At 37.7% G+C, this 27953-nt stretch overlaps 5 protein-coding genes across 6 annotated transcripts in view; 2 read left to right on the top strand and 3 right to left on the bottom strand.

Annotated features, from left to right (window-relative positions):
* Nucleotides 1-1419: 1419 nt before the first annotated feature.
* Nucleotides 1420-2804, bottom strand: LOC128316976 (apolipoprotein A-IV-like). The gene is made up of 4 exons (XM_026944745.3): nt 2702-2804; nt 2562-2616; nt 2283-2397; nt 1420-2190 (listed from the first exon to the last, which is right to left on the bottom strand). The coding sequence occupies exons 2-4, from the start codon at nt 2599-2601 to the stop codon at nt 1614-1616; spliced, it is 732 nt and encodes a 243-aa protein (XP_026800546.3). The 5' UTR covers nt 2602-2616; nt 2702-2804; the 3' UTR covers nt 1420-1613.
* A 993-nt stretch (nt 2805-3797) lies between these two features.
* Nucleotides 3798-5373, bottom strand: apoa4b.1 (apolipoprotein A-IV b, tandem duplicate 1). The gene is made up of 4 exons (XM_053236052.1): nt 5272-5373; nt 5134-5188; nt 4801-4951; nt 3798-4711 (listed from the first exon to the last, which is right to left on the bottom strand). The coding sequence occupies exons 2-4, from the start codon at nt 5171-5173 to the stop codon at nt 4135-4137; spliced, it is 768 nt and encodes a 255-aa protein (XP_053092027.1). The 5' UTR covers nt 5174-5188; nt 5272-5373; the 3' UTR covers nt 3798-4134.
* Nucleotides 5374-11073: 5700 nt separating this feature from the next.
* Nucleotides 11074-17975, bottom strand: gtpbp10 (GTP-binding protein 10 (putative)). Its single transcript, XM_026944713.3, has 10 exons — nt 17772-17975; nt 16545-16738; nt 16097-16188; nt 15057-15201; nt 14334-14407; nt 13513-13565; nt 12687-12794; nt 12494-12571; nt 11953-12076; nt 11074-11599 (listed from the first exon to the last, which is right to left on the bottom strand). Exons 1-10 carry the CDS (start codon nt 17802-17804, stop codon nt 11349-11351), a joined length of 1152 nt encoding a protein of 383 aa, XP_026800514.3. The 5' UTR covers nt 17805-17975; the 3' UTR covers nt 11074-11348.
* Nucleotides 17976-18866: 891 nt separating this feature from the next.
* On the top strand, nt 18867-19963 carry LOC113545493 (protein FAM237B-like). Its single transcript, XM_026944882.3, has 2 exons — nt 18867-19216; nt 19488-19963. The coding sequence occupies exon 2, from the start codon at nt 19490-19492 to the stop codon at nt 19910-19912; it is 423 nt and encodes a 140-aa protein (XP_026800683.1). The 5' UTR covers nt 18867-19216; nt 19488-19489; the 3' UTR covers nt 19913-19963.
* Nucleotides 19964-21872: 1909 nt separating this feature from the next.
* The window catches only part of osgin2 (oxidative stress induced growth inhibitor family member 2), a 15615-nt gene continuing 9534 nt past the window's right edge, over nt 21873-27953 (top strand). Inside the window, exons 1-4 of one of the 2 annotated variants that reach the window (XM_026944718.3) lie at nt 21873-22214; nt 26122-26208; nt 26301-26437; nt 26719-26910. In XM_026944718.3, coding sequence (XP_026800519.3) covers nt 26142-26208; nt 26301-26437; nt 26719-26910 — 396 coding nt within the window. In that variant the 5' untranslated portion in view covers nt 21873-22214; nt 26122-26141. The remainder of the gene's footprint in view (nt 22215-26121; nt 26209-26300; nt 26438-26718; nt 26911-27953) is intronic. The other variant, XM_034305958.2, reaches the window with a different exon arrangement.

The raw sequence follows: 27953 nt of genomic DNA, 5'->3' as shown, positions 1-27953 counted from the left end.
CAGAATCAAATCACTGCCAGAGTAGGGTGTCTAGAGTGGACCCTGAAACAGAGGCAGGACCAGAGATTACAGACAGGAACTGGTCAGGGACAGATACAGAGGCCACCACAGGGGAAGGAGAACAGCCTGGAACTGATTAAAAAAAAAGACAGATTGTGGCAGAGGCTATCACTGAGAAAGAATCATGACATAGAACCACTCTGAGACTGACACAGAATCAGGGAATTGAATCAAGGACACTGACATGATCATGAACAGAGCAAAGAAAAGGAGCAGAAACTGAGACTGAACTAGAAGCAGGAGCAGAGACATAAACTGAGGTCAAGGCTGGATCAGTGGTGGAAGCCTCTGTGGAACAAGTAATTGGTGGCACAGAAACGACACATAACATGTAACACTTTCATTTTCAGGTAATATGACAGTAGCCTTAATAAGACAATGTTATACCTCTAAGTCAGTATATATATTTGTATATATCGCATAGATTTTCAACCATAAAGTCAGAAACACAAGGGGTAGGAAGGGGGTGTATTTAGTACAGTAGTATGCAGTTTGGGACACAACCTAAGAATTTGTGATTCATTACTGCTCAATATTACACAAGTGTTATGAGAATAAAATGACTTTATTGTATACATCAGTGTAGCTGTCACAGTACCATATGAAAGAGAAAAAACTGTCAACAAGAATTTCTTTTAGCTACAATAAACCTGTTAGCTCTCACTGTGACTGCCTGATCAAAAAGCAGTGCAGGTGCCAACCTGCCACAATATCCTAAAATCATTGATCAGAATCATTGTGTGTAAGGTTTACACAAACCACAGTTTCCAGATGTGCATTTTAATGCATCAATACAAGTATTTTAAGCAAAGAGCTACAAGCTGTTCAGTTGTGGGTATCTTAAGTAGCTCAACTTTAAAAGAATGTAGATCTTGTATGCTTTTCTCTCCTCTATGGACCATCTACTGTTAATCAGTTTGGCAAGATTTAGAATTAGCTAAAGGTCTTTTTCAGATTTCATTCAGGTGAAAAGGAAGCCTATCAAAAATACTTTTCTAACATGTGTAAGTGATTGGGCAGGTCTTACAGTTGTACTCTCTTGAAACTGATGAAACTTTCTAATGAAACTAATGAAACTCTCTTCCAAACGTAGAATGCGCTGACTTATGTAATGAAACTATCCTTTTATACAGAGACATTACAGGAAAGAAAAGTAGAGACAAAGCTATAATTACAACCATAATCATACATTTTTATTAATCTCTTAAAGTATCAGTGGAAAAATAAGTTTAACTTGACTGTTTTAAATCTATGGAGGGCATTTTTTTTTTTGTTGGAAATAGCTAGTATTTTTCCATTATTTATGTAGGAAACCAGAGAAAGTATGCTGTATGTTAAGAATCAATTGCTTTACACATGTCAGTTTGCAAGTACTTTAATTGTAGTATAAATAAAAGAGAAATTCATTGCTTTTTTCACAAGTTGATACAGTCCACTGTTTGAGGTGTATTCTTGTGATAGGCAATATAGAACTGAGCATCTGATGTTTAATATTTCAGGTTTTTTGTGGGGAACAAAGCAGTTCATTAAGTGAAGAGAAGTGTTTGGAGTAATTAGCTGGTCTTGGTAAAGGACTCATAAAGGGAGGTGAGCTGGTCCTTCAGGTTTTGGGCGTAGGGGTCCAGTTTCTCTCTCAGGTCCTCAGCATAGGGAGCCAGACTCTGCTGAACCAAAGTGGCTCTCTCAGCAACCTTGGCCTGAAGATCCTCAGTCAGAGGGGCCACGGTCTTCTGAAATTCCTGCAGGTGCTGATCTACTTTCTGTCTGAGATCTTCAGTGTAGGGCTCCAGCTGGGACTGCAGCTCCTTCACTTTCTCCTCCAGACTTCCCCTGAGCTCCTCTGTCTTCTGCAGCACGGTAGTTTTCAGAGCTTCAGAGTCAAAGGACTCAGTGTAGGGAGCCATAGCTACTCTCAGCTCCTCCACTCTCTGCTGAATTTGGGTCTTCAGATCATCAGCATAGGGCTCCAGTTTGTCTCTCACAGTGGTCAGGTCCTGCTCAAGACGCTCCTTCAGAACTTCAGCCTCCTTGGTGATTTTGGTCATGATGTCCTGTGCCAGAGGGTTCACTTGTTTCTGGAGAGTGACAGCATACTGACTGGCAACATTAGCCCCTTCTGTAATTCTAGCACTATGGATTAAAAAAAGAGAAGCATGCATCTATAAGAAAAGTGGACTTGAAACAGTAACAGTAAGACAGTAGACACAGTTCTTTTAACTTACGTGACTTCCTGTCCCAGTTGAGACTCTCTAATCTTTTTGAGAGTGTCCTCAGCAGTGCGTGTTGCCTCGGCAACATAGTCCCAGAAAGCATCAGTCGGTTGCTTAGCTTGGCAACCTGAGGGCACAAAAATACATATAGATTCTTTGCACCAGTAAAATGATTGCCTCCGTGTAACTTTTGAGCCTATTTTTTGACAGTTTATTCCAAGCAGTGACAACATGTGGCAAATAAATGCCACTGAAAAATCAATGAATAGAGATAAATCATAAAACATTTACCTGTAAATGCCACAATGGCAAGCATCAGGAAAACCCTCATCTTTGTTGTCTTTAGCTAAAAAAAAAGACAAAGAAAGTAGATGTATTTTAACTTCTATACAACTGACTTTTAGCTTTTTTATCAGTGTTCTCCAGCTCACCTCTTTGTAGATATTTCTTGCTGAATGTTTTCTCCGTTCAGTATGCTTGTGTGAGTATATCCAGGGCTGTTAATATAGCAGACAAAGAGTGGATAGCAAAACCCAAAGTCCAACAGTAAGTGTCCAGTTGTCAGTGCCACTCCTCTTTTTTGCTTTCAGTGGCGTTATTAGGCAGGCGTCATATGACATTGAATTTTGGACCTATTACAGAATGGTACAGAGCCCTTACATGAACCCTTATTAAAATGACAGTAAATAAAACTGTGTCTAGGATGTTTTAAGGTATCTGGGTCTATTTTTCCAATGATTACATTACGATGATTTTTTTATGTTAATCATTGTGCTTCAGTGCATCCTCATACAAAAATTTCTGGAGATTGTTTAGGTAAATCAAAGAGAAATGTGTAGCCTTATTATGAATTATTTCACTTTGTTCCAGCAGAGATATATTGCCCCAGCAGGAGAATGCACAGAGAAATAGCTGGTGTCACATGCTTGGCACAAACAGATGAAATTTAAACCCATGCTATAGGGCACAACTCTTACACTCTACAGTGAATGTACCATATCACAAACTGGTGTTCCTTGGGTGTGTGAGAGACTTCTTGTTGATTCCACTTGGTGTTTTTGCTCATATGTTCACAATAACAACTGGAAATTAATTTAAAATAAACAAATATCCTACTGCCCTTCTTTTTCACTGAAAGACATTCCAATTAGGACAAGGAACAACCCAATTAATAATTTCAAACAGATTTTTTTTCCATTTATTCTTACTTCCATATCCATACAAGTTTATGGGCCTTGTGAGGAAGCTAATATTACATAGTCTTGCTTCTGATAACTACCCTATGGTTATACAAGAGAATTATCATGAAATCCAGACAGCTGTGAGCTCTGGCATTGTTTTTTACTTTAGAAGTGTGCAGGCCTTAATTTTATATTGTGGCTCATCATACATTTTTACAAAACCCCTTGAATTTCTTTAACAACTAAATAAAAGGTCATTTAGTTTGGTTGAAAATAGTTAATATGTTTATCTAGTAGGAAATGAAAAAGTAAACTGTATGTTAAGAATCAGTTGCTTTACACATGCTAGTTTGCCATCATTTTATTATAGTATAAATACAAGTAATGGAAGTGGTGTATAACAAAGAAATCTACAAAGAACATACAGATCCTTAGCAGCACTGGATAAATACAAAACAATTATATTTCAGTGTTAATGTTTCTACAAGTGGAAATTCACTGCTTTTTAGCTAGTTGACACAGTCTACTGTCTGAAATATTTTGTGTAATGGGAAAAATAGTTTGAAATGTTAAAAGAATTGTCAGATGCCATAATATAGAACTGAACATTTGATGTTTAATATTTCAGTGTGGTAGTTTTCTTTAGTGAAAACACAGTCCAGTGAGTGGCGTTTTTAAAGTAATTAGTTGGTCTTGGTAAAGGACTCATAAAGAGAAGTGAGCTGGTCCTTCAGGTTTTGGGCGTAGGGGTCCAGTTTCTCTCTCAGGTCCTCAGCATAGGGAGCCAGACTCTGCTGAACCAAAGTGGCTCTCTCAGCAACCTTGGCCTGAAGATCCTCAGTCAGAGGGGCCACGGTCTTCTGGAATTCCTGCAGGTGCTGATCTACTTTCTGTCTGAGATCTTCAGTGTAGGGCTCCAACTGGGACTGCAGCTCCTTCACTTTCTCCTCCAGACTTCCCCTGAGCTCCTCGGTCTTCTGCAGCACGGTAGTTTTCAGAGCTTCAGAGTCAAAGGACTCAGCGTAGGGAGCCACAGCTACTCTCAGCTCCTCCACTCTCTGCTGAATTTGGGTCTTCAGATCATCAGCATAGGGCTCCAGTTTTTCTCTCACAGTGGTCAGGTCCTGCTCAAGACGCTCCTTCAGAACTTCAGCCTCCTTGGTGATTTTGGTCATGATGTCCTGGGCCAGAGGGTTCACTTTGTTCTGGAGACTGACAGCATACTGACTGGCAACATTAGCCCCTTCTGTAATTCTAGCACTATGAAGTTAAAAAAGGAAAGATACATATGTAAGAAAAAAAGGACTTGACACACAATCAAGACAGAAAACACAGTTCTGTTGACTTACTTGACTTCCTGTCCCAGTTGCGACTCTCTAATCTTTTTGAGTGTGTCCTCAGCAGTGTGTGTTGCCTCGGCAACATAGTCCCAGAAAGCATCAGTCAGTTGCTCCAGCTGTGGTTTGGGTTCATCAGCATAGAACAAGTTGGCATGGCAACCTGGGGGCACATAAATACATATAGTTTCTTGGCCCTATTATAATAATTGCCTATTTGGGCCTTTTTGGGCCTTTTTGAGGTCTTTTTTCAAGCTTTGTGATAATGTCTAGTAAAAATGCCACTGACAACATTATTATCAATGAATGGAGACAGACATTTCATAAAAATCATAAAATCTTTACCTGTAAATGCCACAATGGCAAGCACCAGGAAAACCTTCATCTTTGTTGTCTTTAGCTACAAACACAAAGAAAGTAGATGCACTTCAACTTCTATGCAATCAACATTTAGCTTTTTTTAATCAGTGTTCTCCAGCTCACCTCTTTGTGGATATTCCTTGCTGAATGTTTTCTCAGTCCAGTATGCTTGTGAGTGTAGACAGGGCTGTTGTTATATAGTGGATAGTTCAACCCAAAGTCCAACAGTAAGTGTCTAGTTGTCAGTGCCACTCCTCTTTTTTCACTTTCATTGGTACTATAATTAGGCAGACGTCATATGACATTGTATTTTGGACCTACAACCTGGGACGGAGCATTTGCATGAAACATGAAAAATCTAAAAACAAACTTCAGCTTTCTAAAGTATCTGAATTTATTTTCCACTCATTACATTACTCTTGCTTACTTGAGTAATTCACTGTTTCCTGATAGGAGCAAACATAATGGGATATCTGGATTCTTAGAGGAAATTGGAGGAAACCATAATATAAGAGCAAAACTGATGTAAACATGGGGAGAATATACAAAACTCCACACAGGCAGTAAGCAAATGTTAAGATTGAACCCAGGACTCAAAGCTATTAGGTGGCAACACTATCTGCTGGGCCACTGTGCTGCCTGGAAAATATACAAAGCATATGAAATGTTGGTCATAAGTACAGCTCAATTCCTGAAACAAAGAAAGCTAAAACATTAGTAACAGTCGAATGACCAGCACCAATAGCCCTAATTACATTAGCTACAACAGTTATTGGAACAATCATAGAACATGGCAGAAAAGTTGATTATGCTACTTGCTGAAATTAAATTGTAAACTAGTCTGAGAGTCTATTCTATTCTTTGTTGAAGACAGATACTAGCTAACAGACACAGTATGCATGTAATACTTGTTAATATAAGTATGGAGGAAGTACCAGATAGAGTTGGTGCAATCACATGTTTTATGTTATTTAGTTCCAATGTATAATTCTACTCAAATATATGGGGATGGTAGTGGTCAGTGATAAACGTGTATCCGAGAAAATCATTATTTCACTTTCTTCCAGCAGACATGTAATACCCTTGCAGGAGAGTGCAGAGAGAAATTGATGGGTGGCATAAACAAATGTTAAGAGGTTCAAACCCGTGCTATATGTACTATAGGCATATCACACATTAAGATTCTGGGGTGTGTGAGAGACTTCTTCTTGGTGTAAAACCACCTCATGTTCAAAATACTCTATATTGTATTGTCATACTTTTAGCATGTTTTGGGTCATATAGTTATGTGACCTAATGTAGTTCCTGTCCCCTGTGACCCAACATTGCCAGTTAGGCTTTCACTGGACTGTAATTTCTTTTATGCTATGCTTTTTACACACTTTACGCTAAAAAATTTCTTCAGGTTTACATAGTGAGACCAAAGCTATCATTGTATCTGTTATGTCATTATAAAAGAGTTGCTACCAATATTTCTAATTGTATGGGCTTTTGGTCACTCATTGATAGTCTGTCTTCATGTGTCTGATCATTACTGGAAACTTCACTCCTCCCCACCCATCTTTAATCACAAAGCCAGCGTGGAGGTGCAGAGTCCATTGACAACACACAATGTGTACGTGAGGGTTTCTTTTAGTTTGAATCATATTGAAACAAATAACAGGCAGTCTTAATAATCTTACTATCACTGTGTAAAAACAGACAATATATGACTTATCACACCTTTTATTATCTTTTATTGTTGTAAATACTTGGACCAGATATTAAACCTTTTGTGTTTAATAAGTCGTGTTTAAAAAAAAATGAAAACACATTTGTATTTAGTATAGGTAGCCTTAATATACCACAGAATATATTTTACTCCTCTCCACAGTTATTATAATGAATATTTTAACTACTACTTATGAGAAACTAGTAGCGCCCATACAGAGTAGTTAAGATTCTAACTTAAGGTAATTAACACACTGAAGGTACACTTGCTTATATAATTGCTAATAACATAGAGGACAACGTGTACTCTTGGAAAATTCCCTCTGTACCCTGTCCTCCAGAGTGAATGCATAAAAAGGGTGTAGATCTACAGCGTGTTTCTCTATCAGAAAGTGCTCCAAGTAGAAATTTTTTGGAGGATGTTTATGAGACAGATGACTTTTCATCTGCTAACTCATGCTGGAGCTGAGTTGTCTTGTTGTGAAATATGTGGTAGACTTGTGTGCTATTGCGTGTGACAATTCAATATGCAAAGATAGCTGAGAATTGTTTATTTATCCCCTCCCCGACACCCATACGATGAACCATGTAAGTGGCACATTCGTGGTGTTTCGGCTCTGTACTTTGGTTGAAATTAAAGCAAAATATTGAATATAATGTTAAAGTACAGACTGTCACCTTTTGTACAGTGACACAAAACTGTGTCTCTTATGGACTCCGTAGACTGAATAATGTGACTGTACATGAATGCACCAATAAAAGAATAACATACATCATGTATTTGTGATTGAAAGATATATATTTTACACTACTTATAATTTGAACACTACTAAAATCTAAAGAAGAGGGTCAGCCCATCATAAGCTGTACATACAAATATCTCTGTAATGAATTTTATGCTGACGCGGACATCTAAAAGAACTATTTACCACGACTTTTGTAATCATTTGTAATCAATGTTATATCATTTATATGCAGGTACAATGTAAGGACATGAACAAGATGAGTAAGAAAAAAATGTCCAAAAGGGAAATTTTAAGGCCACCGTGGGATCTGCAAATAAAGTCGTTGATGACTTAGATAACCTGCAAACAGGATAGAGAGCTGTCAATCTTTGGAAAACACAGGATGATGACAGTCTAAGCAGTTCAGATGAGGAAATCATTAGCATTGGGTGTATTAGTACAATTCATGAGGCAAAATGCAGTGTCTCCTGAAGGCACTGAAATTGATTCTTCCAAACACCAAATATATGCACTCTACTAGACAAATAGTGCAAATATAAGGCTGCCTGCAGTGTTAGTGTTCAAGGGTTCCTGGTTGTACATATGGTTAACATGTAACACATAGTTCTCGGCATATCCACTGTCACCAGGCAAAATCTCATCATGACATCCTCTTACAAACTGTACAGCTTCATTTCATTTGAACAGCATACTGTTGGTTTACTGACTTAAATCAGAGGTGAAATATTCCATATGAAATAAATCCTTAAACTCCTGGCTGGCGGTGCCTGTTGGTTTTAATTGACCAAATAGTCCAAATAATCTCCTCTTTGACAACATTAAGATGAAGTTAAACCTTCTTCTTTGGAGGTTTCATCATCCTAGAGTAACATTAATCTTTTATTTGAAAATTAGATCTAGATTATGCTAAATATAGGATATTTCTATCTAGGACTATAAGCTATTTAGGAAGTGATTTAGAGTCTAGTTTAGTCTAGTTTAAAAGGGCACTATAATCTTCAACTAGGCTTAATCCCTATTCAGAAAACTTCCCATGGATTAACAAAGATGTCGACATTATGGCCGGGAAGTTGCTCGCTTCTGTGTCTTTCTTGCAGTTCTGAGATTTGACTCACCATGGCAACGAATAGTAACCTATATGTCTGGTCATTCTCTTAAATTATGAAACTGTTTTGAAACCCAACAGCAGAAAGCTGTCAGGTGGAGTGATTAGAGCTAGTGGCACCATCTTACTGTGGGAATCTGGTACTACAGGTAAATATATTCCTTCTTTATATCAAAAAGGTGTTAAACACATTTTAAGTAACAAGCCATATTATACTTAGTACAATGTCAGGTGGGCCAGACAAAAAAAAAAGTAGACTAATAAATAGTAGACTAATAACATATCAGCAACTCATTTTACATTTTACACACACACACACACACAAAATTATATATATTATATATGCAATATGTATATTGCATTATATATTATTATATTGCATAAGGACCACTCCCAGTGGTCCAAACCCAGTGTGGTCTTCTGCTATTGTAGCCCATCTGACTCAATGTTCTATTTGTTGTCCTTTTGCTTTTCTGCTCACACCGGTTGTAAGATCCTGTCCTGTATCTGCACTGATTTCATGAGTTGTGCCGTTGCCACATGATTAGCTGATCAGACAATTGTAGGAATAAGCAGGTGTGAAGGTGTTCCTAATAAAGTGTCCAGTGAGTGTATATTCCCACCTAAGTCCTTTTCTAGGCTGTTACACTATAAGAGGCCTACCACCTACACTGGACTCCCACCAATTTGCCTACCGTCCGAACAGGTCAACTGAGGATGCCATTTCCACTGCTCGTTATTTAGCCTTCACCCATCTGGACAACAACATGTACACAAGGATGCTGTTCAATGACTTTAACTCTGCATTTAAAACTGTCATCCCCAGTAAACTGATCACCAAGCTCAATGCCCTGGGCATCAGCACCTCCATATGCAGTTGGATTCTGGACCTTCTAAAAAATAAACCTCAGTCTGTTAGGTTGGGCAATCACATGTCCTCTACCCTCATCCAGAACACTGGCGTCCCACAGGGGTGTGTGCTGAGTCCGCTGCTCTACTTCCTGTTTACCCATGACTGTGTGCCTCTGCATAACTCCAACATCATCATCAAGTATGCAGATGATACCACGGTAGTAGGTCACATCAGCAGCAATGATGAATCAGCCTACAGGGAGGAGATCCAAACCCTAGCAGCATGGGTTCTGCCAACAACCTCTTCCTCAACACCAAGAAGACCAAAGAGCTCATTGTGGATTTCCAGAAATCTAAAAACAGCAGACACTCTCCCATCTACATCAGTGGGACTGCAGGTAGAGTGTGTCTCCAGCTTCAAGTTCCTGGGTGTCCACATCTCTTAGAATCTTTTGAATCTGAGAATATCTTGCTACCTTACTGCCTGTAATCATCCTGCAGCTCTGTTCTGTACTCTATATGTTGTATTATCTCTATATATATATAAAACTGTAGATTCATAGTATATATCCTAGGTTTACTGTATATTATCTGTACATGCATTGTATATTATCCATAGATACTGTTGGGTACTGTTGTATAGACAGTGTACATATCTCATGTATATTTATGACTAATACTTGCATACACACACACACACACACACACACATACACATATATATATATATATATATATATATATATATATATATATATATATATATAAAATACCTATTAGAGTTTTCTATTATAACATAATTTACCATTCATACTGTTATCTACTCAATAGCTACTGCACATATTCACTGCCCATAGGCTTGTTATTTATTTATTAATTGTGTATATATTTACATATTCACCCTGCACTTTGTTAGCTTGCACAATGCTACTACTTCCACTTCTGGTAGATGCTAAACTGCATTTCGTTGTGGAGTACCTGTACTGTGCAATGACAATAAAATTGCATCTATCTATAAAATGTGGAAAAGTTCAAAGGGGAATCTTCAATTTATGCATAGGATTATGGGCATAGGTGTCACGTAGGAACACCTTCTGCAAGCAAGCAATATGTTGACATTTACTGTACATAAACAAGTACGTTTAACAGCTAATAGCAGTGTTTCCTTGCCCTGCTCTATAGTAAACCTGCACTGCACAGTTCACCTGTACAACACACCAAATTCAGTTCCTTAGCTTATTAATGAGTTTTAAAACAGGTGTGCTGAGTGCAGGGAAAATACTAAAATTTCATATTTAAATTTAAATTTGCAGAAGGACCAGGGTTTGGGATTAATATCCTAAAGAGCTTGAGAAATGTAACAATGCATAACTACCGAACAGCTGTCAAGTAGTTTCAATATTAGTTTGACTGCTGATTAAATGGATAGCTATGCGTGAAGACCGAAAGGTCTTTAGAGCAGGAAAAAGACAAGCTGCACCACAATTTCTGCACAACGGAAAATAAATTAAATTGTGAAACAAAGAAGCACAGTTTTATTTACAATACTTATATCGAGACACAATTGTACAAAAAATTAAAGCCATAAATATTTTTCCTCTCTTCATTCCAATCATTAAATAAATCTCACAAAGTCAGGCCACTGGTGGACATTTAATGGTACACAAAATCATTGAGATCAGTTCAGTGCAGCACTGCTGAACAAACTTGGGGGATTATAGTTCAAGTGAATTTGTGGCCATTTGGTGGCAGTAATGACCATTACGTCCCATCTCATAAGTTCAGTTCTAGTTTAAGGGCTCTGAGCGAGGCTGGCCCCAAGTTGGCTTGGCAACAACAGGAATCTCCCGTCTCAGCTCCTGAAGCTTCTCTATACGGTTTCTCTCTGATTCTATGGCTTCTTGCTCTTCTAGGGACTCCCGGATGACTGCTTTAAGATGAGGCAGTCCGAGGCCAGTCAGGGCTGAAACAGGAACGGTGTGTTTAAAATGGAGGAAGCTCTTGGGTACCATGTCCTCAGGCAGGAGCTGACTCAACTCTGAATGAGGGACAAGACAGTACTGGGTTTAGAAAACTGCACTATTTAAACTTCACAGTTTTAAAGTTTTAAAGACATGTAACATAAGTAGAGGAGAAAAGTAGCTCAATCACCACAGATACACAGATCTTAATGGACGGATTTCTCAGAAAAGAGTATGCCATTTTCTGGTCTTACAAATTAATGACCAGAGTAATTTTCTCAGTGGTATCTGACTCTAATTAAATCTAAAACCAGTTGACTTCAATAGCATGCCAACTATTTGGGTCCTAAACACCACAGAAGAATGGAGAACCTACATCCTGTTTCCACAATTCTGAATTACGTGGGTGAAGTTGTAACAGCATTCTTACCCTCCTGATTCTCAAGCTGGGTCTCCAGCTCTCTGAGCTTCTCCTCAGACTCAGGCAGGTCCATCTTATTAACCACTAGGATGGCTGGCTTGGACAGCAGCTCCTCCTTATACAACTCCAGTTCCTGACAGGGAAGTCAAAATCCAGGCTGAGATTAACAGATGAAATTCACAAGGTCACAGATGATGGTGTTTAAAAATTTTGTTGAATGATATCTGAAGTTTGATAACCATAATGATGTAAAATATTAAATAAAAACGAATACAAATGAGAGCACATGTACTTAAGTTTTCTACATATAGGTAGGTCTATGTGGTTAGTGAAATACATGGCTTTAAATTAGTAAATAAATATCATTCTGTAGAGGATAAAGTGACAAATATGGTTATTAACTGTGGATCAAAGAAGAAAGAGCTATTTTGACTGTTACTGTAATCTACGTTTTTTGATAGCGTTCTTCTTTTCTGAATATGACAAAGGACTCTAGCAAGGAAAAAGCTTTTTTTTTTTTTTTTTTTTTTAAATCATCACTAGGCTGTACCTTCGTGAGTAGCTGCACTGCTTCAAATGCAGATCTAAATGGAGTTTTACTGGCCAGCTGAAACCCAGAGACATCAACCTGAGACATCAGAGACAAAAGATTTTATATAGTATATGGGCTCATTTTAAATCAACAGTGAAGTCACTGAAGTCAACAAGACTTTTTTTTTTTTTTTTTTAATATTTCCACACACCACAAACATGAGCTGTTTTGTTCTTTCCACATGTTTTAGGAACTTGTGGCCCATGCCTCGGTTCATGTGAGCACCCTCGATCAAGCCGGGCAAATCTGCCACTGACACCTATAACAAACAACAACAATAACAACAAGCTTAAACATTCTAAAGGACCACTGTAAGTAAGGTGATGGTATCATCAGTGCAGAAGTGAAAGCTAATATTATGGTTGTAAATTCCATGTGCAAGGGGTTCAATATACAGTAAAGGGAAAATAATAGACCTAAAACAGTTAAAACTTGTGGGACACCATACTGCACACAGGATCTGAAAAAAATCTCCATTATTCTAGCAAACTGATAATAGTGTCAAATAAGATCTAAACCAAGCAAAATTCGCCTCTGACCATTAAGATATCATGGTCAGTAGTAACAGTTTTACAGTATGGTGGCCTACTCTTCATACAGTATGTGCCCAGGTATGTGATCATAATGTTTCGTATACTTTCTAACTGTAACCAGGAGAAATTAGGATGACAGTGTAATATAATTAAAATGCCAACAATAAATAAATGCCAACAATTAGGTCAACACCATGTAAAAAAGTACAGAAAACATAAAGTACCTTCTGATCATTCATTGAGGATCTTTCAAAATAAAAATGGGTAAATGAGGAAACTTTTTATTTTATTTTAGTATTTCTTGGCACACTCTAAAAATCATTTTTTCATAAAAATATATTTAATTTAAATAGCATCAGAATGCTATTAATGACACCAAGCTGTCTTAGGTAGACAAAAATGATCATTTTGCAGATTTTGTTATGTACTAAAGAAGCTGTTTACCTGCTTATGGTCCTCATACATCACCTTGCCAATCTCAGGTCTCAGAGTTGTGACTGTAAGAAAACATGAAATAAGTGAGAGCATTAATACACTAACTAAAAACAAAAGGTGAGAAAAAAATAATAAAAACAATAATTTCCATAATAATGCTTATTATGACATTTACCACATATAAAGAGAGTGGAAACATATCTGCATGCTAGTGTGAGACATTACACTCTGTTAATCTGTTACCCACACATTTAAAAATGTTAGTTATTTTAGTCAGCAAATTCTGAAATTAACACCAAAATTACAAATGATAACTAAGCTTCTATAGAGTGTCAGGAAGCAATGAGTGTAAATCGACATACACTTAATTTTGTATTTATTATTTACAGCATATGCGCTACATGTTCACCCTTACACACTCCACATTTTCTCAGCCACTGTATAATTTTTTTGCATATTTTGTGCAAATAGTCAGTCATCAGATTAATGACTGGCCTGACTAAATGTCTAATTATTGATATCAATAATGATTGATATTATTTAAGCCCAGTTAGCTTTAAGTACTATTTTCAACGTGTCCATGTCCCTCCTTCACCTGACACCACCATGTTGCATCAGTGAATAAGCCACACAAGTTTTCATGCATTCTAGTAGTCACAAACTACTTCAGCAGCCATATGAAAAAACTATCAATTGGCATTAACACACACTACTTGCCACACAAACAACAGAAACAAACCAGTATTAATGTTACTGGTTTTCCCCCTAGTGGCTTTTTCAGACATTTTTTTCCCCAAAAAATGGCTATTCTTCTGTTGGTCAGTACTCACATGGGTAGCTGGCAATCTGGGGTGTGGCGTGTGACAGGGCCGTCAGTAAAGAAGATTTACCTGCATTAGGAAATCTTTAAAATATATAAATACATAAATAATAAAATTAATATAGATTTATTACACAGAAACATTTTTAGCAGATCGGCTGGTTTTTTTTACTCTAGATTTATAGGAAAAAAGCCACAAAAAACACATACATTTTCAAATTAAACAAACTTCATTTCTTACTGAAAACCCTGAACAATATAAATATGTAAATATGATGGTCCTTAAATATTACTCATTAGAACCATTAGATCTGGCACAAGTTAAGCAGATTTATACTGTATCTGGCAAGATTAACACTTCCTTTCTTTAAATATAGTGGTTTGCATTGCATACTTATAATCTACATAACATAAACTACAATACTGCATAACCTATAAACTATAATGCCGATATTTGGACACTTTAGGGCCAGATTCTCCATCAAAAATTATTTCACAACTAGACTGATGCTGAATCTGTATCTGCAAACTGCGCACTGCCCCACTTGCTCCACAGCCCGCTTCCCAAATCTGCAGGACATCCACAGCATTATATTCAAATATTCTAATTCTCTATGAGGACAAGTAAAACTTTCACTTAAGGCAAAAACATAAGCCAAATGAAAATAGTCAGAAAATAAGCTACACTGCTGATGGGTAATGTGATATTTATGTGATATGCTGTTTCTCTCACCCCACAAGACCCAGGTGTGCAATGAGCCGGAGGTCCAGGCGGATGTGCCGGGCCTGTCCTTTACTGGGTAAAAACCCAGACTGCAGAGATCCGCCGAGACCACCTCTGGCTACTAGAACCCTTTCTCCTTCATGGTTCAACTCTCCTACAGAAAAAAGCAAGCCAAATGTCAATCAGCTTAAATATAAAATCAGGAGTATGACTAACCCCTTTTTTTTCAATCCTGGTTCTAGAGTACCCCTGCTCTAACAAACCTATTTTGCATCTCATAAACAGCTTTTTGTATGCTGTGAAGGCTTGTAAATCTTCCAGGTGACATTGTATGTCTTGCAGTAGTATGCTTGGGCAACTGTTTGTCAATACTAAAAATGTTTCACCATTTGCTTGAGGGATTTCATCAGTGTGACTCTGCTAATTGCAAATTAGGATGATGTGGTTGCCAAAAATAGAGCCTTAATTTTTCTTCTTGAAAGAGAGGGGGCTGTCAACTGTAATACAACGCAACAAAATAAACATATAAAAAGAATAATACAGTCTTATATACATGAGAAGATGCAAAACATTTAAATACAACTCTAATAGGAGTCCAGTATATTGCCAATTGAATGAAGTTTAGTTTATCAAGGGATTTTTGTCTTATTTTCACAATATGGCTTCCAGCCTCATTATTCTTCAGCATATAAAATAGCACTTGAACCAGCACATCCTATTTTTTGCATGATGAGCTCAGGCAATAGAGAAGACAGTGCATCTACTCTTAAGAGTTCAATGACTGGACAGGACACAAAAACATGTGTTTTTTTATACTGTGCCCAGACAGTTAATTGTGCACATGAGTTAATGCAGACACAGGATACTAAACCAAGGGCATGAAATCGTAAAGTCACAGGAACATAGGCTATTTTATTGTGATTTTAATGCACTAATGCAAATAATACTAATAACATTTGCCATAACTCAACACTAAATATGGCCCAGGATGCTCAACATTCTTGGTTATAAAGTAATTTCTAAACTTGTCTGAGTCTGTGTGACATTACCTAAGGCCCTTCCATCATCTGTGGTCACGCAGATTCCAATGGGAGCAGAAATTTCCGCATCCCCCCCTTTTGCTCCTTTCAGTGCGCGGATACTGAAAAACAGGACACAGATGCACATTACTGGCCCAACACTCATCAACCCAACATCACAGGTAATAATGCATCACAGTTAAAGTAAGAGTAAACACTCAACAGAAACACGTATACATACACTAAACAAAAAATCTGTATGTTTTTGTGTTATGGGTTCAATCAGATAACAAATAACAGTACATGCAATCTATGCCAGACTTACATAATCAATAAACTTGTTTGCCTTAGTGCTCACCTACTGACAAATCCCTAACATAATGTAAGGTATTACAAACAAACAAATAAGACATACACCAATGGTATAGCAAAAAGTGTGTCACAATTTAATATGGGGCATGTGACTTGACATACACACCTGCTGTTGGAGCCCACACCAGCAGTGAAGCGTTTATGTGGAAATCTGTCTTTGATACGTTTCAGGGTAAGGTCTTTTTTAGCCACCACCCACACTTCTCCTCCATTTCCACCTTGTCCTCCCATTCGGGGTAAGCCCATGCCACCGCTCCCACCCCTTACATACAGCCGCAGGTTATCCACAAAGTTCCCGTACTGTAGTAAGCATGAGAAACAAACAGAGCCATGTCATGTCATTTGGTGTAGCATATCATTTGACTTATTCTTAGCTAATGGATACATCATACATACTATGGCCCATTCATATAGAAATACATTATAGAGTCAAAAGTTTGCAGAGATCTGACCATAACCCTCATATGTGCTTGTTGGATATCCCATTCCACATTTAGTCTCCCCTTTGCTGTTATAATAAGCTCCACTCTTTGGAGTGTGGCTTTGGGGATTTGTCCTCATTCAGCTACAAGAGCATTACTGAGATCAGGCTCTGATATTGTGTGAGGAGGTCTGGGGTGCAATCAGTGTTCCAGTTCATCCCAAAGGTGCTCAGTGGGGTTGAGGTCAGGGCTCTGTGCAGGACACTCGAGTTCTTCCACATAAATCTTGGCAAATCATGTCTTCATGGCATGTATGTGTGCCTGTGACCCTGACCAGGATAAAGCAGTTACTGAAGATTAATGAATGACTCTCTATTTAATATACACTGCACCATGACAGTAGTGATGTTATGCTTTGATTTGAGAATGAGTTTTGAGTACTCTATACACAGCCCATTTAAATACACTGTTCAGCTGAAGCACACTAATCTTTTGGATCTTACAGACATGGTTATATCACTTACTTATAAAAGCAGCATAACTTAGGTGAAAGTAATAGCTTTATAAGCTTTGTCAACATACAGAAAGACATCTCTGGCCATTATTATTTTAAAAAAATCATGTTTAGACCATGATAAAAATGTAATACACTTTCAAGAACTCTTTTATGTGACATGGCTTACATCAGAGGTTTATTCATTTTTGGCTTTTACTAGTCTAAATTTTGCATACGCACATGGTAGACTACACAAGCCTATGTTTTTTTGAAGCATAGTTTTTAAACACAAATGGCTAGAAAGCGTCAATGCTTAATGAAGCTTCGTCTCGCCATCACTACATTACAGCCACAATGTCCTCTGTAGAGCACTTCAATTTTTTATATAATTAAGCTGATGAACGTAGCTACTAACCTTTCGGCAACACACTCTGCTAATCCAAACCATGTTGAGTTTTCTACACCAACTACTCAACTACTCAATTATCCGCTTTACCAACTAAAATGCATCTGATGAATATAGCCAAATCCTCAGCAACCCCACACAGCTAATTAGCTAGCTTATTTATGCTCGACCTGCGGCCATGTGTACAGTACAGGAGCAGCGTTCTACAAAGCGGAAGTAGAAAACGTCCTGCTTTATTGTGATTGGACCCAGGGCTCTTCTTATTGGCTGAAATTTCAGTCAATTACATCTCGCTCAGCCTCTTGAAGCATGTTGCCAGGTCTGCTGCTTGCCCGCGAATGGAGGGCTTGTTTTTTTGGGAGATTGGGTGTTTGGCATGCACATGGCATACTACATTTTCGTGTTTCTTTAATGTAATGACTAATAGCCCAGATGAGATAAAACACAATATTATAGTCAAAAGCTGTTACTGCATATTACTTTAGCAAATTTGGTATTAAGTGAATCTCAAACCATATCAGACGTATTATTATTATTATTATTATTATTATTATTATTATTATTATTTTTACACTTCACGTTTTTTTTTTTTTTTTTTTTTGCGAACCTCCGATTCCAGGTTCATGTGTCTATTTCGCATGCTGTTATTTTTATTATTATTATTATTATTATTATTATTATTATTACTACTATTATTATTATTAAGAAGAAGAAGAATACACTTTGGGTGTATTTGTGAGTGATAATTCAATTGGACATCAAGAGTACTCCGCGGTTAAAATCCTAAATGTTTTTCTTTTTTTTTTCCCCATGTCACGCTTCACTCGCGCTCCCTTGCAATTCAATCTCTCTCCACTAGGGGGCAGCTCCCTCCAGTTTAAATACCTCTACCATACAGTGTAAATTACAATCCCATACCTATATATATATATATATAGTTTCAATGACTTAAAATATTACCTCAATTCCTACCTCAAGATTTTTAAGGTCAGCTTAAGATTTTTAACTTAAGTTTTGACTTTCACTTATCAAGCCAGAAAATAAATGCTGCTAAATTAAACTGTGCCAGTTCACCAATTCACTCCCCGGCTATATATACTGTATATTGGGGCATGTGGGCATTTTCGATGGACCAAAAACCTCTCTGCTAGGCTACTGTCAGTTCAGCTTGCACCCCTCAGTCATTAGCTCTCGAGCAGATTACACGGAGGGGGACTGAACTGCGCGCGCTCTTCTGTCCAGTGACGTTTGAATCGTGGGCGCGCGGCACTTTAACATCCTTCAGAAGTGTGGCAACTGGTTTATAAAGCCAATTTATTCTTGCTTCTGTTGTGCTTATGCGGGAAAACCGGAGATTAATATAAGACTATACAGGACAACGAGTTAGAATAATTTGCTAAACAGAAGAACTGTTCACTGTGGCGCTTTGCTCTTACAGATTTACCGGAATATAGGTAGGCTGTGTCATTTTATTGTCTCACTGTTCTGAGTGAAGTTCTAGATGAAGTTTTTTTTTTAACACTACAAATAATGTTTCAGTGTTTTCCATATCATATTTCTTAACAAAAAAAGGGACAGAAGATCCCGCCGAATAGTCGAACAAGGAATACTTTTAATAAGTTTGTTTTGGGTTTTTTTGTGAGGAAGTGTTTGTTTGTTTGTTTGTTTTGTCCTCGCCTTCAGATTAACCACACTGTGTCCAAACTGTCACTTTTTAAACTACAGCTATGAAGACTTCGACGCTGGACCGAATAGCTGTGCTAAGCCGCAGGTCTGTGTGTGTGCTCGCTCTCGCCACAGCCTCTTGTTGTTTTGTCTCCGCTCCGAGGGCGATGCTGAGCGCCGAGTCGCTGGTTGGAGTCGGGAGCGCGCCTCCGGGCGGCCTGGCCGAGATCAACACCGAGTGCTGGGACGCGGCGTCGCTCGCGCTAATTGAGGCGAAGAAGATGCGCGCGGACGACGGCGTGGCCGCGCTCTGGGACCTAATGACGCGCCTGAGCGCGTCCCCGCAGCCGCGGCACCAGGAGCTGTTCATGAAGCTCGCGCAGGCCTTCTGGGAGCGCTACGTGGACTGTGTGATGTCGCGCGCGCATGGCCTGGGCAGGAGAAGGTCAGGGGTTTCAGCAGCAGACCGTCAACTTTCATTCTGATGTCCCATGTCTGTGTTTTATGTAACTAAAACTGGTTTATTGATTGATTGATTTATTGATTGATTGATTGCGTCTTTTTTCAACTCAACAATCCTGGCTGCTAATAGGAAACGACGTAAGTTTTGTGACCCGTGTTGATTTATGGGTTAATTCATTTTAAAAAGAAAATAAATGTCTTATTACTTAGACTACTTATGTAAAAAAATGTTTAGAGATTGTATTTTCAGCCAATCTCTAGACATCATGCACTGCACATACTTTTTTGACATTCTGTGCTCCCATTGTGAAAAGTGATTAGGATGTAAGTAATCATGGGTAATGGTAATATTAAACTTCCATACCTAAGCACTGATGAAGCAAATTACACAGGTCCTACACGAGCATTTAAGCTGCATTTGTCAGCTTTACAGATCTGCAGGCAGGCGAGCATTCCTGCTGTGCCTCAGCATCTCCAAAAACAATAAGAGCAATCACCTGCAAATCAACAAACCAATGTCCAGTAAATACTTATTTATCACAAGCCATAAACAGTCCAATCACGGTAGCCAACCTGGACACTCCCACCTTGGTGAAGAGTAAATGTCAGATGTATAAGACTATTCACTTAGCCTACTGATCTGAATAAAATGCGTTGATTGCTGTGGAGTCTATAATAAGTTATTTAGTCTGTAAACCACCGAGGCGATTACGCGCACACCCACCTATAATAAAATTAAATAAATAAAAATTATTCAATCAAATTCAATTTTATTTATAAAGCACTTTTAACAACATTGCCACAAAGCAGCTTTACAGAAATCCTGATATCCATATAGATTTAGATTTATCCCAAGCCAGAGTTGACAGTGGCATGGAAAAACTCCCTGAGACGACATGAGGAAGAAACCATGAGAGGATCCAGACTCAAAAGGGAACCTCATCTGGGTGACACCAGCTACAGAGATTATACATCATTATAACCTCTACAAGTGAATCATGCAGTGCTAGGTGTGTTGCAGTCCAAGGTATGAACTTGACCATCAATTTTGGCCAACATTCCCCGCTTCACTAGCTATTTTATTTGTTACAGAAGCAGAACATTTGCATATAGTGTGGCGATTCTTTCTCAGATAACAATCATCACCATCACAGAGCCTGGCTTCAGTGCGACTCTTAAATCGGAATCATTTTTCTCACTATAAAAGAAGCACCATGTGTATTCACATGTGGTCTAATAATATTAAAATGGTGAAAATATCCTGTAAAAAAAAAAAAAAATAGTAGTAACAATAGTAACGCTAGTAACAATACTGCATTTGTATGCAGACGTTGTCTAGTATGGAAACTAGATGTAAACTAGTGAAACTATTGCGCACGCTGCTATTTGAATATGGAAACAGCTTTATGTGCACTGACACGCCAGCCACTGTCTGCACTCATACAGATGTTGATACAATGCGCTCGTGCTGCATGATACAGCTGTGTCATGGAACTGGTTTCATGATTATTTGAACTACTTTGTATTTACAAACGTCATTTAAAAGTCTTATTTTATTGATCAAAACATCTTTATTGGTATTACACCTTTATTGGTAATACACCTGGTATTGTTTCTGTAATCTGGCCCCCACTCTGAACTAACTGAATAGTCCTGCTGTAGTTAATAATTAATCACGCTAGGTGGTAATAAAGCACTGTAGATTTTCCCGTGTGTTCTTGGCACAATATAGCATTCTCCAACCAAACATATACATAATTTACTAATTGCACAAAATCTTTCTTGTGTAGCCTAACTGCGTACAACCAATAACAACACAGCATTAACTGTAAAGCAGCTAAGTTTGGGGCTGCGTCCCAAACCGCGTCCTACCACACTACATGCTAAACTAGTCTGCTACCTATGATGTATTTTAGCTGCTCTTTTGCCTTCACGCATTTTAGTACACTAGTTTTCGGTTTGGGACGCAGCATAAGGTAACCGCGCACATCAGAGCTCTCGTGCGAAACCGGCACGCTGTCTCTCTGCGCTCGTTCATCGCTGTGTGAGATGCTGAGTGTGTGTGTGTGTGTGTGCGCGTGTGTGTGTGTGAAGACGACGCGTCAGATTCTCGAACCGGTCATCTCTGACCCGAACTGCTTTGCGTCTCGTGACAAAGCAGGCAGCGAACCCGCGAATCGAGAGCATCCGTGTGATTAACGCTGCATGCTCTCGCGCACTGTTCGTATCCTCCCACCGGCGTCGCGCATTATTTACGCTGCCCACCGCGCTCGCGCTCGCGACTCTTCGCACACAAGAGCATCGGGAGCCTTTATTCGCTTGGAGGTAAGTAAGAAATCGTCACCGTGAAAGACTGCACATGTTCCTCGGTGAGCGAATTCACATAATTCACATAACCGCGGACGTGTCCTAAATTAAATGCAAGGTGCCTGACACGACGCAACTAGCTCGGCATGATATATGGGCTGCTATATTCTTCAATATAGGGCAGCATTTATTCTCCAGGGCTCCTGATGGCTGCTGACATGCTGACTTACTTAGTGTTTTGCGCACGAAGTTACAGTTAAGTGTGCTACTACAACGACTGAGTTGAACGTGACTGAAAAGTGAGAGAAGAGGGAGAGAGATTTCAACAAGACTGCTTTGAAGTGGTGATTTTTTAAAAAAAATAAATAAATCTGACAGATTACATCTACATTCAGCTCTGAACGTAAGCATATTGCAAATCATTATTTGGTAAACAGTTCTTTTCTCAAAATGAACTCAAAAGAAAAATATTAACAGCTGTAAACAATAACTTCATATTAGTTTACTCTAAGGCTTAATGATACTAGTATGGATGCAGTGTGTTTTTATGTACAGACCTTTCACTGGCTTGAGGGATGCAAGGAGTAAAATATTCAGTGTGTTACGTTTAATATTAGATTAAGTGTTTATTATTCACATGGGCACTCCAAAAATTACACAACGTTGCATTTATAACATTTTTTTAAATACAAGATTCTGTGTGAAAATTAATAGCAGGAATCTGAAGTACTAGGCTTGTTGAATGCATATGCCAATATACATAAACATATTATCTAAATAAGTCTGAGACTGTAACAGATAAGCAAACTCTCCAGTTTTGGTGAAAAAGAATAACAAACCTTTGCTTAATAGCTCACTCTGTCTCAGATTCGATCATAGTGTGTCAAATATTTTGTTGTTGCAGTATGATAGATTTCAAAGGTTTTTTTTTTTATTGTTTAATCACTTGTTTTTCTTAGTCATCTTTAACTGCAAATAATGCAATTATAATGAATTTAATTAGAAAAATTAAATTGCCGAAATATACTTAATATGTACTTTATGCAGCGTTTACAGCGTTTGCATTAACAGGTTGCAGCACACTGTGATGAGGCATCTTGTTATTGGTAACCCATTCTGTAGCATGAAAAACACAGTGCTAATCTGCCCATGTGAGACGCCACTGTGAATGTGATCAGGAGACTGTTAAAATGGGGCAGTGGGCTGGAAATACCAGTTCCCAAACTTGCCAATGCTCTCACTCTCCCATCGCAAACCATAACCCACCCACAACCACCCACAACCACACACACCCACACACAACATGACAGTTATGCCTGGAATCCCATGCCCTCGCTATGCAGGGAGGAAACAACTGATCAAAATAAAACAGGTTGGCCACAAAGGTCAGCATGGCAAGCATATTTTTAAAGTGGCAATAACATAAACACAGGCAGGTGAGTTTAGAGGATGACCTGAGGTGTAACCATGGGGGATTTTTGGCCACTAAAGTGAGACAATGAGCATGCTCAGATAATGGGGATGGCTAGCTCCGTTACAACTGTGTATGATTAGCTTTGTCATGGAATGGCAAAGCACCAATGCTTTACACATGTTGTATTTTAACAAGGAGCAGCAATGGTCTAGACGTGCCGATAACCGTTTATACAGAGATATTCAACTTGCCTAATATTAATATAACGAATTCTTCAAAATACTGCCGAAAAACAACTCTTTTCCAAGGTACCATAATTAGGCCAGCATAACATGCAAAGGCCATCCCAGAATTCTGTTCAAATATAACCCTGAAGGAACTCTCAAAGTTGATGCCAGTTGGGGCTTCAGTTAAAATGCTGCCAATTACAATATAATAATGATAATATCATATATGTATTATTAGCACATGCTTATCCCTAGAAATGGCCTCTCGTATGTGTATATGTGTATGAAAGCACTGTAGTAATTGGCCCAAATGTTCACTTGTGTATTAGAGGCAGCTGTATGCGGGGTCAGAGCCAGTGTGAGCCATCTGTTTTACTGTACTTAATTATTCTTGATACTAATGCTAAAATATACTCCTCAAGATATCTCGTCTTGACAATCTAAGGCTTAATTTTTTTATTTCATTATTTACTGAGGTGGTCATGTCTAATCATGAGTCAGAATTCAATGCTTCATATTTTCTTAATAATTTTAATAACTTAATTATTTACTGAGAATGTTGTGTACACAATATGACATGATTCTTCAGGATGTGTCATGTTGGATCCTTCAGGTAAATGTTATCTAAGAATTTGAGAGATGTTTAAAAAAAACAGCTGCTTCATTCCACCATGTAACACCATTTTGCTCTTCTAAAGGCACAATAGACTTCTGCACTTTAAGATCTAGATATTTTTACTAAATGAGTTTTCTGAGTTAAACAGTTCACTTTATTATAGACAGCCACAGAAGGCCTGCTTAGATCTGTCATAATTATATAATTATCGCTATTAGTTGAGGTGATTATGATTATTTGAGGGGATTGTATCAGATTTAATCAATTCATTGTGCCATCATATTTTAATAATTATTTTCAGCTCTAAAAATCAGTAAACATAGCTGTAAAGCCAATCCCAATAACATGGATTATAGCTGACAATATTTAGAACAAATTCATACTATGTATTGGCCAGTAACATATTTGTGTGTTTCAGTGAGAGGCTTATATATTTATTTGTGCTATGTCTTTCCTTTGCGATATTTTTTTAGGGTAGAAAAGGCAACAGAAATCACCGCTCATGAATGGCTGTGCATGTACATTATTATTCTACTATTATGTCTACATTATAGTAGAAGCCAACAAACGAGGGAGTTCTATGAATGGCAAAATGTCAGTCAAAATGTCATAACTGTGATAGATGTGGTCAGTCCAACCTGTCTGACTAGAAATGTAACCTTTTATATAACCAAACCAACATACATCTTCAGCACTGTGTCCTAATTGTAAAGGAAAAACCTACCCTGAATGACTTACATATCAATATTTACTGTATAATAAATGTGTGATCTTCAGTGATGCAAATTATTTATTTTATGATAAAATTCTGAGTTGAACATCCTTCATTGACCAGCTGGTCTATTTTCAAGCAACGCTTTTTATTAATGGTTGAATACTATTCAATTTATTATGCAATTTATAAAACAGTGATTACCCATAAACGATATATTGATATAATTGATATATTAGCCATAAATTCTTAGTTAGAGCAAGTATTACACAATCAGCTATTGAGTACTGTTAACAGATAATTTAGTTCATTATAAATTAGTTTATATTCTCACAAACTACTCACTATTAGTTGCCCACTCCCTCTGCTGGTGTGGATAAAACTAATGACATGATAAGGAGGTTTGATCATAAAAATATTGAACATGGGTACTAATGCTTCAGTCCTGTTTGTTATATATCAAATATATAACTAACATATCAGTTACGGAGAGCATTGGCTGTTTGGTTGCTTCCTTGCTTCCATTCTATTTGTAATGGTTGGGAGCAACCAAGCATTAACATTAGCTATTTTTTATATTTATCCTTCTCATAGTATTCCCTGAGGAGGCAAAATTCATATTCATTTAAACATGGAGCTCTTTCATTAGTTCTTTACTGTACTGTCAGTTTTTGTTTTGTTTTTTTTTGTAGAGTGGCATACACCCCTGGATAAATTTTAAAAAAATTATTACTTTAGAAGTTGCAGCTGCAGTTAAAGGAATCCTGAAACTCAGCACCCCTACTTCCATCATCCTTATTAAGTATAATAGTTTGCAGTTGTCATTTTGAGGTGAACTTTGTGGTACCTTCATCTTAGGGTCATTTTCACTTGGTTAAAAAAGAAAATTGTAAATTTATAATTATGCAAAACATAACGACATTGTTGTATGTAAGTAATTGATGTCTTATTCACAGTGCCAGCTCAGGCTGTAGCCATGCCTTTTCTGGATGAAAGCTCTGTACTCAGAGACTGCCCTCCAACTGTGCCAGTTATTATCATTGGTGAGTATAGAACATGTTATACAAAAAAATGCTTATACAAGACTCAGCAGTTTTGGAATTTTGGCACCTAGCATAATGTTTCTTCCCCTCAGGAAACGGTCCTTCAGGTATCTGTTTATCATATCTACTGAGCGGCTATGCTCCTTACTTAGATCCAGCAGCTGAGCATCCTAATCCCATACTTTACCAAAAACTACAAAAGGCTAAACATCTGCCTATTGTAGAGCAGGTAAGTCAGATATTGGTGAAGATAACATCATCACAAAATATGCTTTATAACAAGCATACAATAAGCAAACCAGAGAAAGATTTTTTTTTTTTTTTTGCATTTTTTATAATGAAAGCAATGCAATTAGCACAAAATGTTTTTAAAAATATTGTCATTTTATGTGTTTGTCATTCTATTTGAAAGTGTTATTATTTTAACAGAATGCTTATAACAGTGAGTATTTTTCATATGATTCTATACTTACAGTTTCATCCTCTTTGAATACATAACTGTGTGTGTAGGATCTGGAATACCTGTGTGAGGGTTTAGAGGGTCGTTCAGGCAACCCAGTGGCCGTACTCTTCGATACACTACTTCACCCAAATGCTGACTTGGGCTTCGAGATTCCTTCAGTACTTCAGTGGAAGCTGGAGAAGCAACACCACATCCCCCATCTAGTACTAGGCAAGGGCACACCAGGGGGAGCCTGGCATGTGAGTGAATTTTTCCAGTTGACCAGTCATTGGCTCCCTTACTGCGTCAAACATTACATTTTTTAAAAGAATTGTGTTACTATCCATAATTCAAAGAGTTCCAACAATGTTGCCCAGATTTTAGCTAAGAGCTTTACATTGTGTAACTGATAAGTCAAAGTGACAGTTTATTTAAGAGAAACAAAAATATTTATTGTAGCTAAAATAAACCATTTAGACCATGCAAAATATGTTCAAAATCATGTTTTTCTAACTGCTAAGATACACTTTGATAACTGGGTCATTTACCACAAAGAGTAAATAGAAGTTTAATACTACAGTTTGGACTTGTTAAATTTTAATTTTAATTTTCATTTTGGCAACAAGTCAGCATTAACTTAAAGAATAGACTCTATATTGAGTGTGAGACCACAATTTTAGGGGGAAAAAAGTTATGGTAGTATAATAAAATAAGTGGTGTCATTTGATATGAAGGCAGTTCCAGTCACAAAGGATTTCACTGTGCCACAGTGTAAAGACTATATTGAGAACATTAAAGGAGGTTTTGTACTGTCTGCTATACTGTAACTGAACTTCATGGTGCACACCTTAGTTAACAAGACATAATACAAGCAGATCATGCATACAGGCAATTCATTTGCCATGCTGTTGCTTGCATTGGAATGACTGCTCCATTTTTCAGCTATTGATGCCACTGTGATGTAACTAAATTCATTATAAAACTTCAATAAAATCATATAAATTATGCTTGCATGTGCGCTGTGTTGAACTGCAGCAAAAATGCTTATTGAATTCTTGAATAGCAAAGTAGCCCTGACAAAGAATACTTTTTTCTTAGCGGTGTAACAATACACAAAATTCAAATTCATTTTCAATTCATTAATGCGTTTTAAAAACAGTGGTGCCATACAGTACATTTTCACTAACACAATAATACTGCCTGAAATATATGTCTTAAATTTCCATTTTCAACTGATTCATTTGAAACTTAATAATGACAGTTTGCATGATCCATTCAGACTCTTAGCAGCATTTAACAAAAT

The sequence above is a fragment of the Pangasianodon hypophthalmus genome, chromosome 1 (genome assembly GCF_027358585.1).
Source record: "Pangasianodon hypophthalmus isolate fPanHyp1 chromosome 1, fPanHyp1.pri, whole genome shotgun sequence".
NCBI lineage: Eukaryota > Metazoa > Chordata > Actinopteri > Siluriformes > Pangasiidae > Pangasianodon > Pangasianodon hypophthalmus.
The sequence above is the reverse complement of the archived record's forward strand: the minus strand, read 5'-3'. Positions and strand labels throughout refer to the sequence as shown.

What these genes read in the sequence shown, in the direction of transcription:
- LOC113545493 (XM_026944882.3), top strand. Translation starts at nt 19,490, where the DNA reads ATGAAGACTTCGACGCTGGACCGAATAGCTGTGCTAAGCCGCAGGTCT.
- LOC128316976 (XM_026944745.3), bottom strand. Translation starts at nt 2,601, where the DNA reads ATGAGGGTTTTCCTGATGCTTGCCATTGTGGCATTTACAG. An exon ending in TGCCATTGTGGCATTTACAG is followed by an intron (nt 2,398 to 2,561) that starts GTAAATGTTTTA and finishes TTGTGCCCTCAG; the next exon opens with GTTGCCAAGCTAAGCAACCG. An exon ending in CAACTGGGACAGGAAGTCAC is followed by an intron (nt 2,191 to 2,282) that starts GTAAGTTAAAAG and finishes TTTAATCCATAG; the next exon opens with TGCTAGAATTACAGAAGGGG.
- apoa4b.1 (XM_053236052.1), bottom strand. Translation starts at nt 5,173, where the DNA reads ATGAAGGTTTTCCTGGTGCTTGCCATTGTGGCATTTACAG. An exon ending in TGCCATTGTGGCATTTACAG is followed by an intron (nt 4,952 to 5,133) that starts GTAAAGATTTTA and finishes ATGTGCCCCCAG; the next exon opens with GTTGCCATGCCAACTTGTTC. An exon ending in CAACTGGGACAGGAAGTCAA is followed by an intron (nt 4,712 to 4,800) that starts GTAAGTCAACAG and finishes TTAACTTCATAG; the next exon opens with TGCTAGAATTACAGAAGGGG.
- gtpbp10 (XM_026944713.3), bottom strand. Translation starts at nt 17,804, where the DNA reads ATGGTTTGGATTAGCAGAGTGTGTTGCCGAAAG. An exon ending in GCACACCTGGGTCTTGTGGG is followed by an intron (nt 14,408 to 15,056) that starts GTGAGAGAAACA and finishes TATATTTTAAAG; the next exon opens with ATTTCCTAATGCAGGTAAAT. An exon ending in TGTATGAGGACCATAAGCAG is followed by an intron (nt 12,795 to 13,512) that starts GTAAACAGCTTC and finishes TGTTTGTTATAG; the next exon opens with GTGTCAGTGGCAGATTTGCC.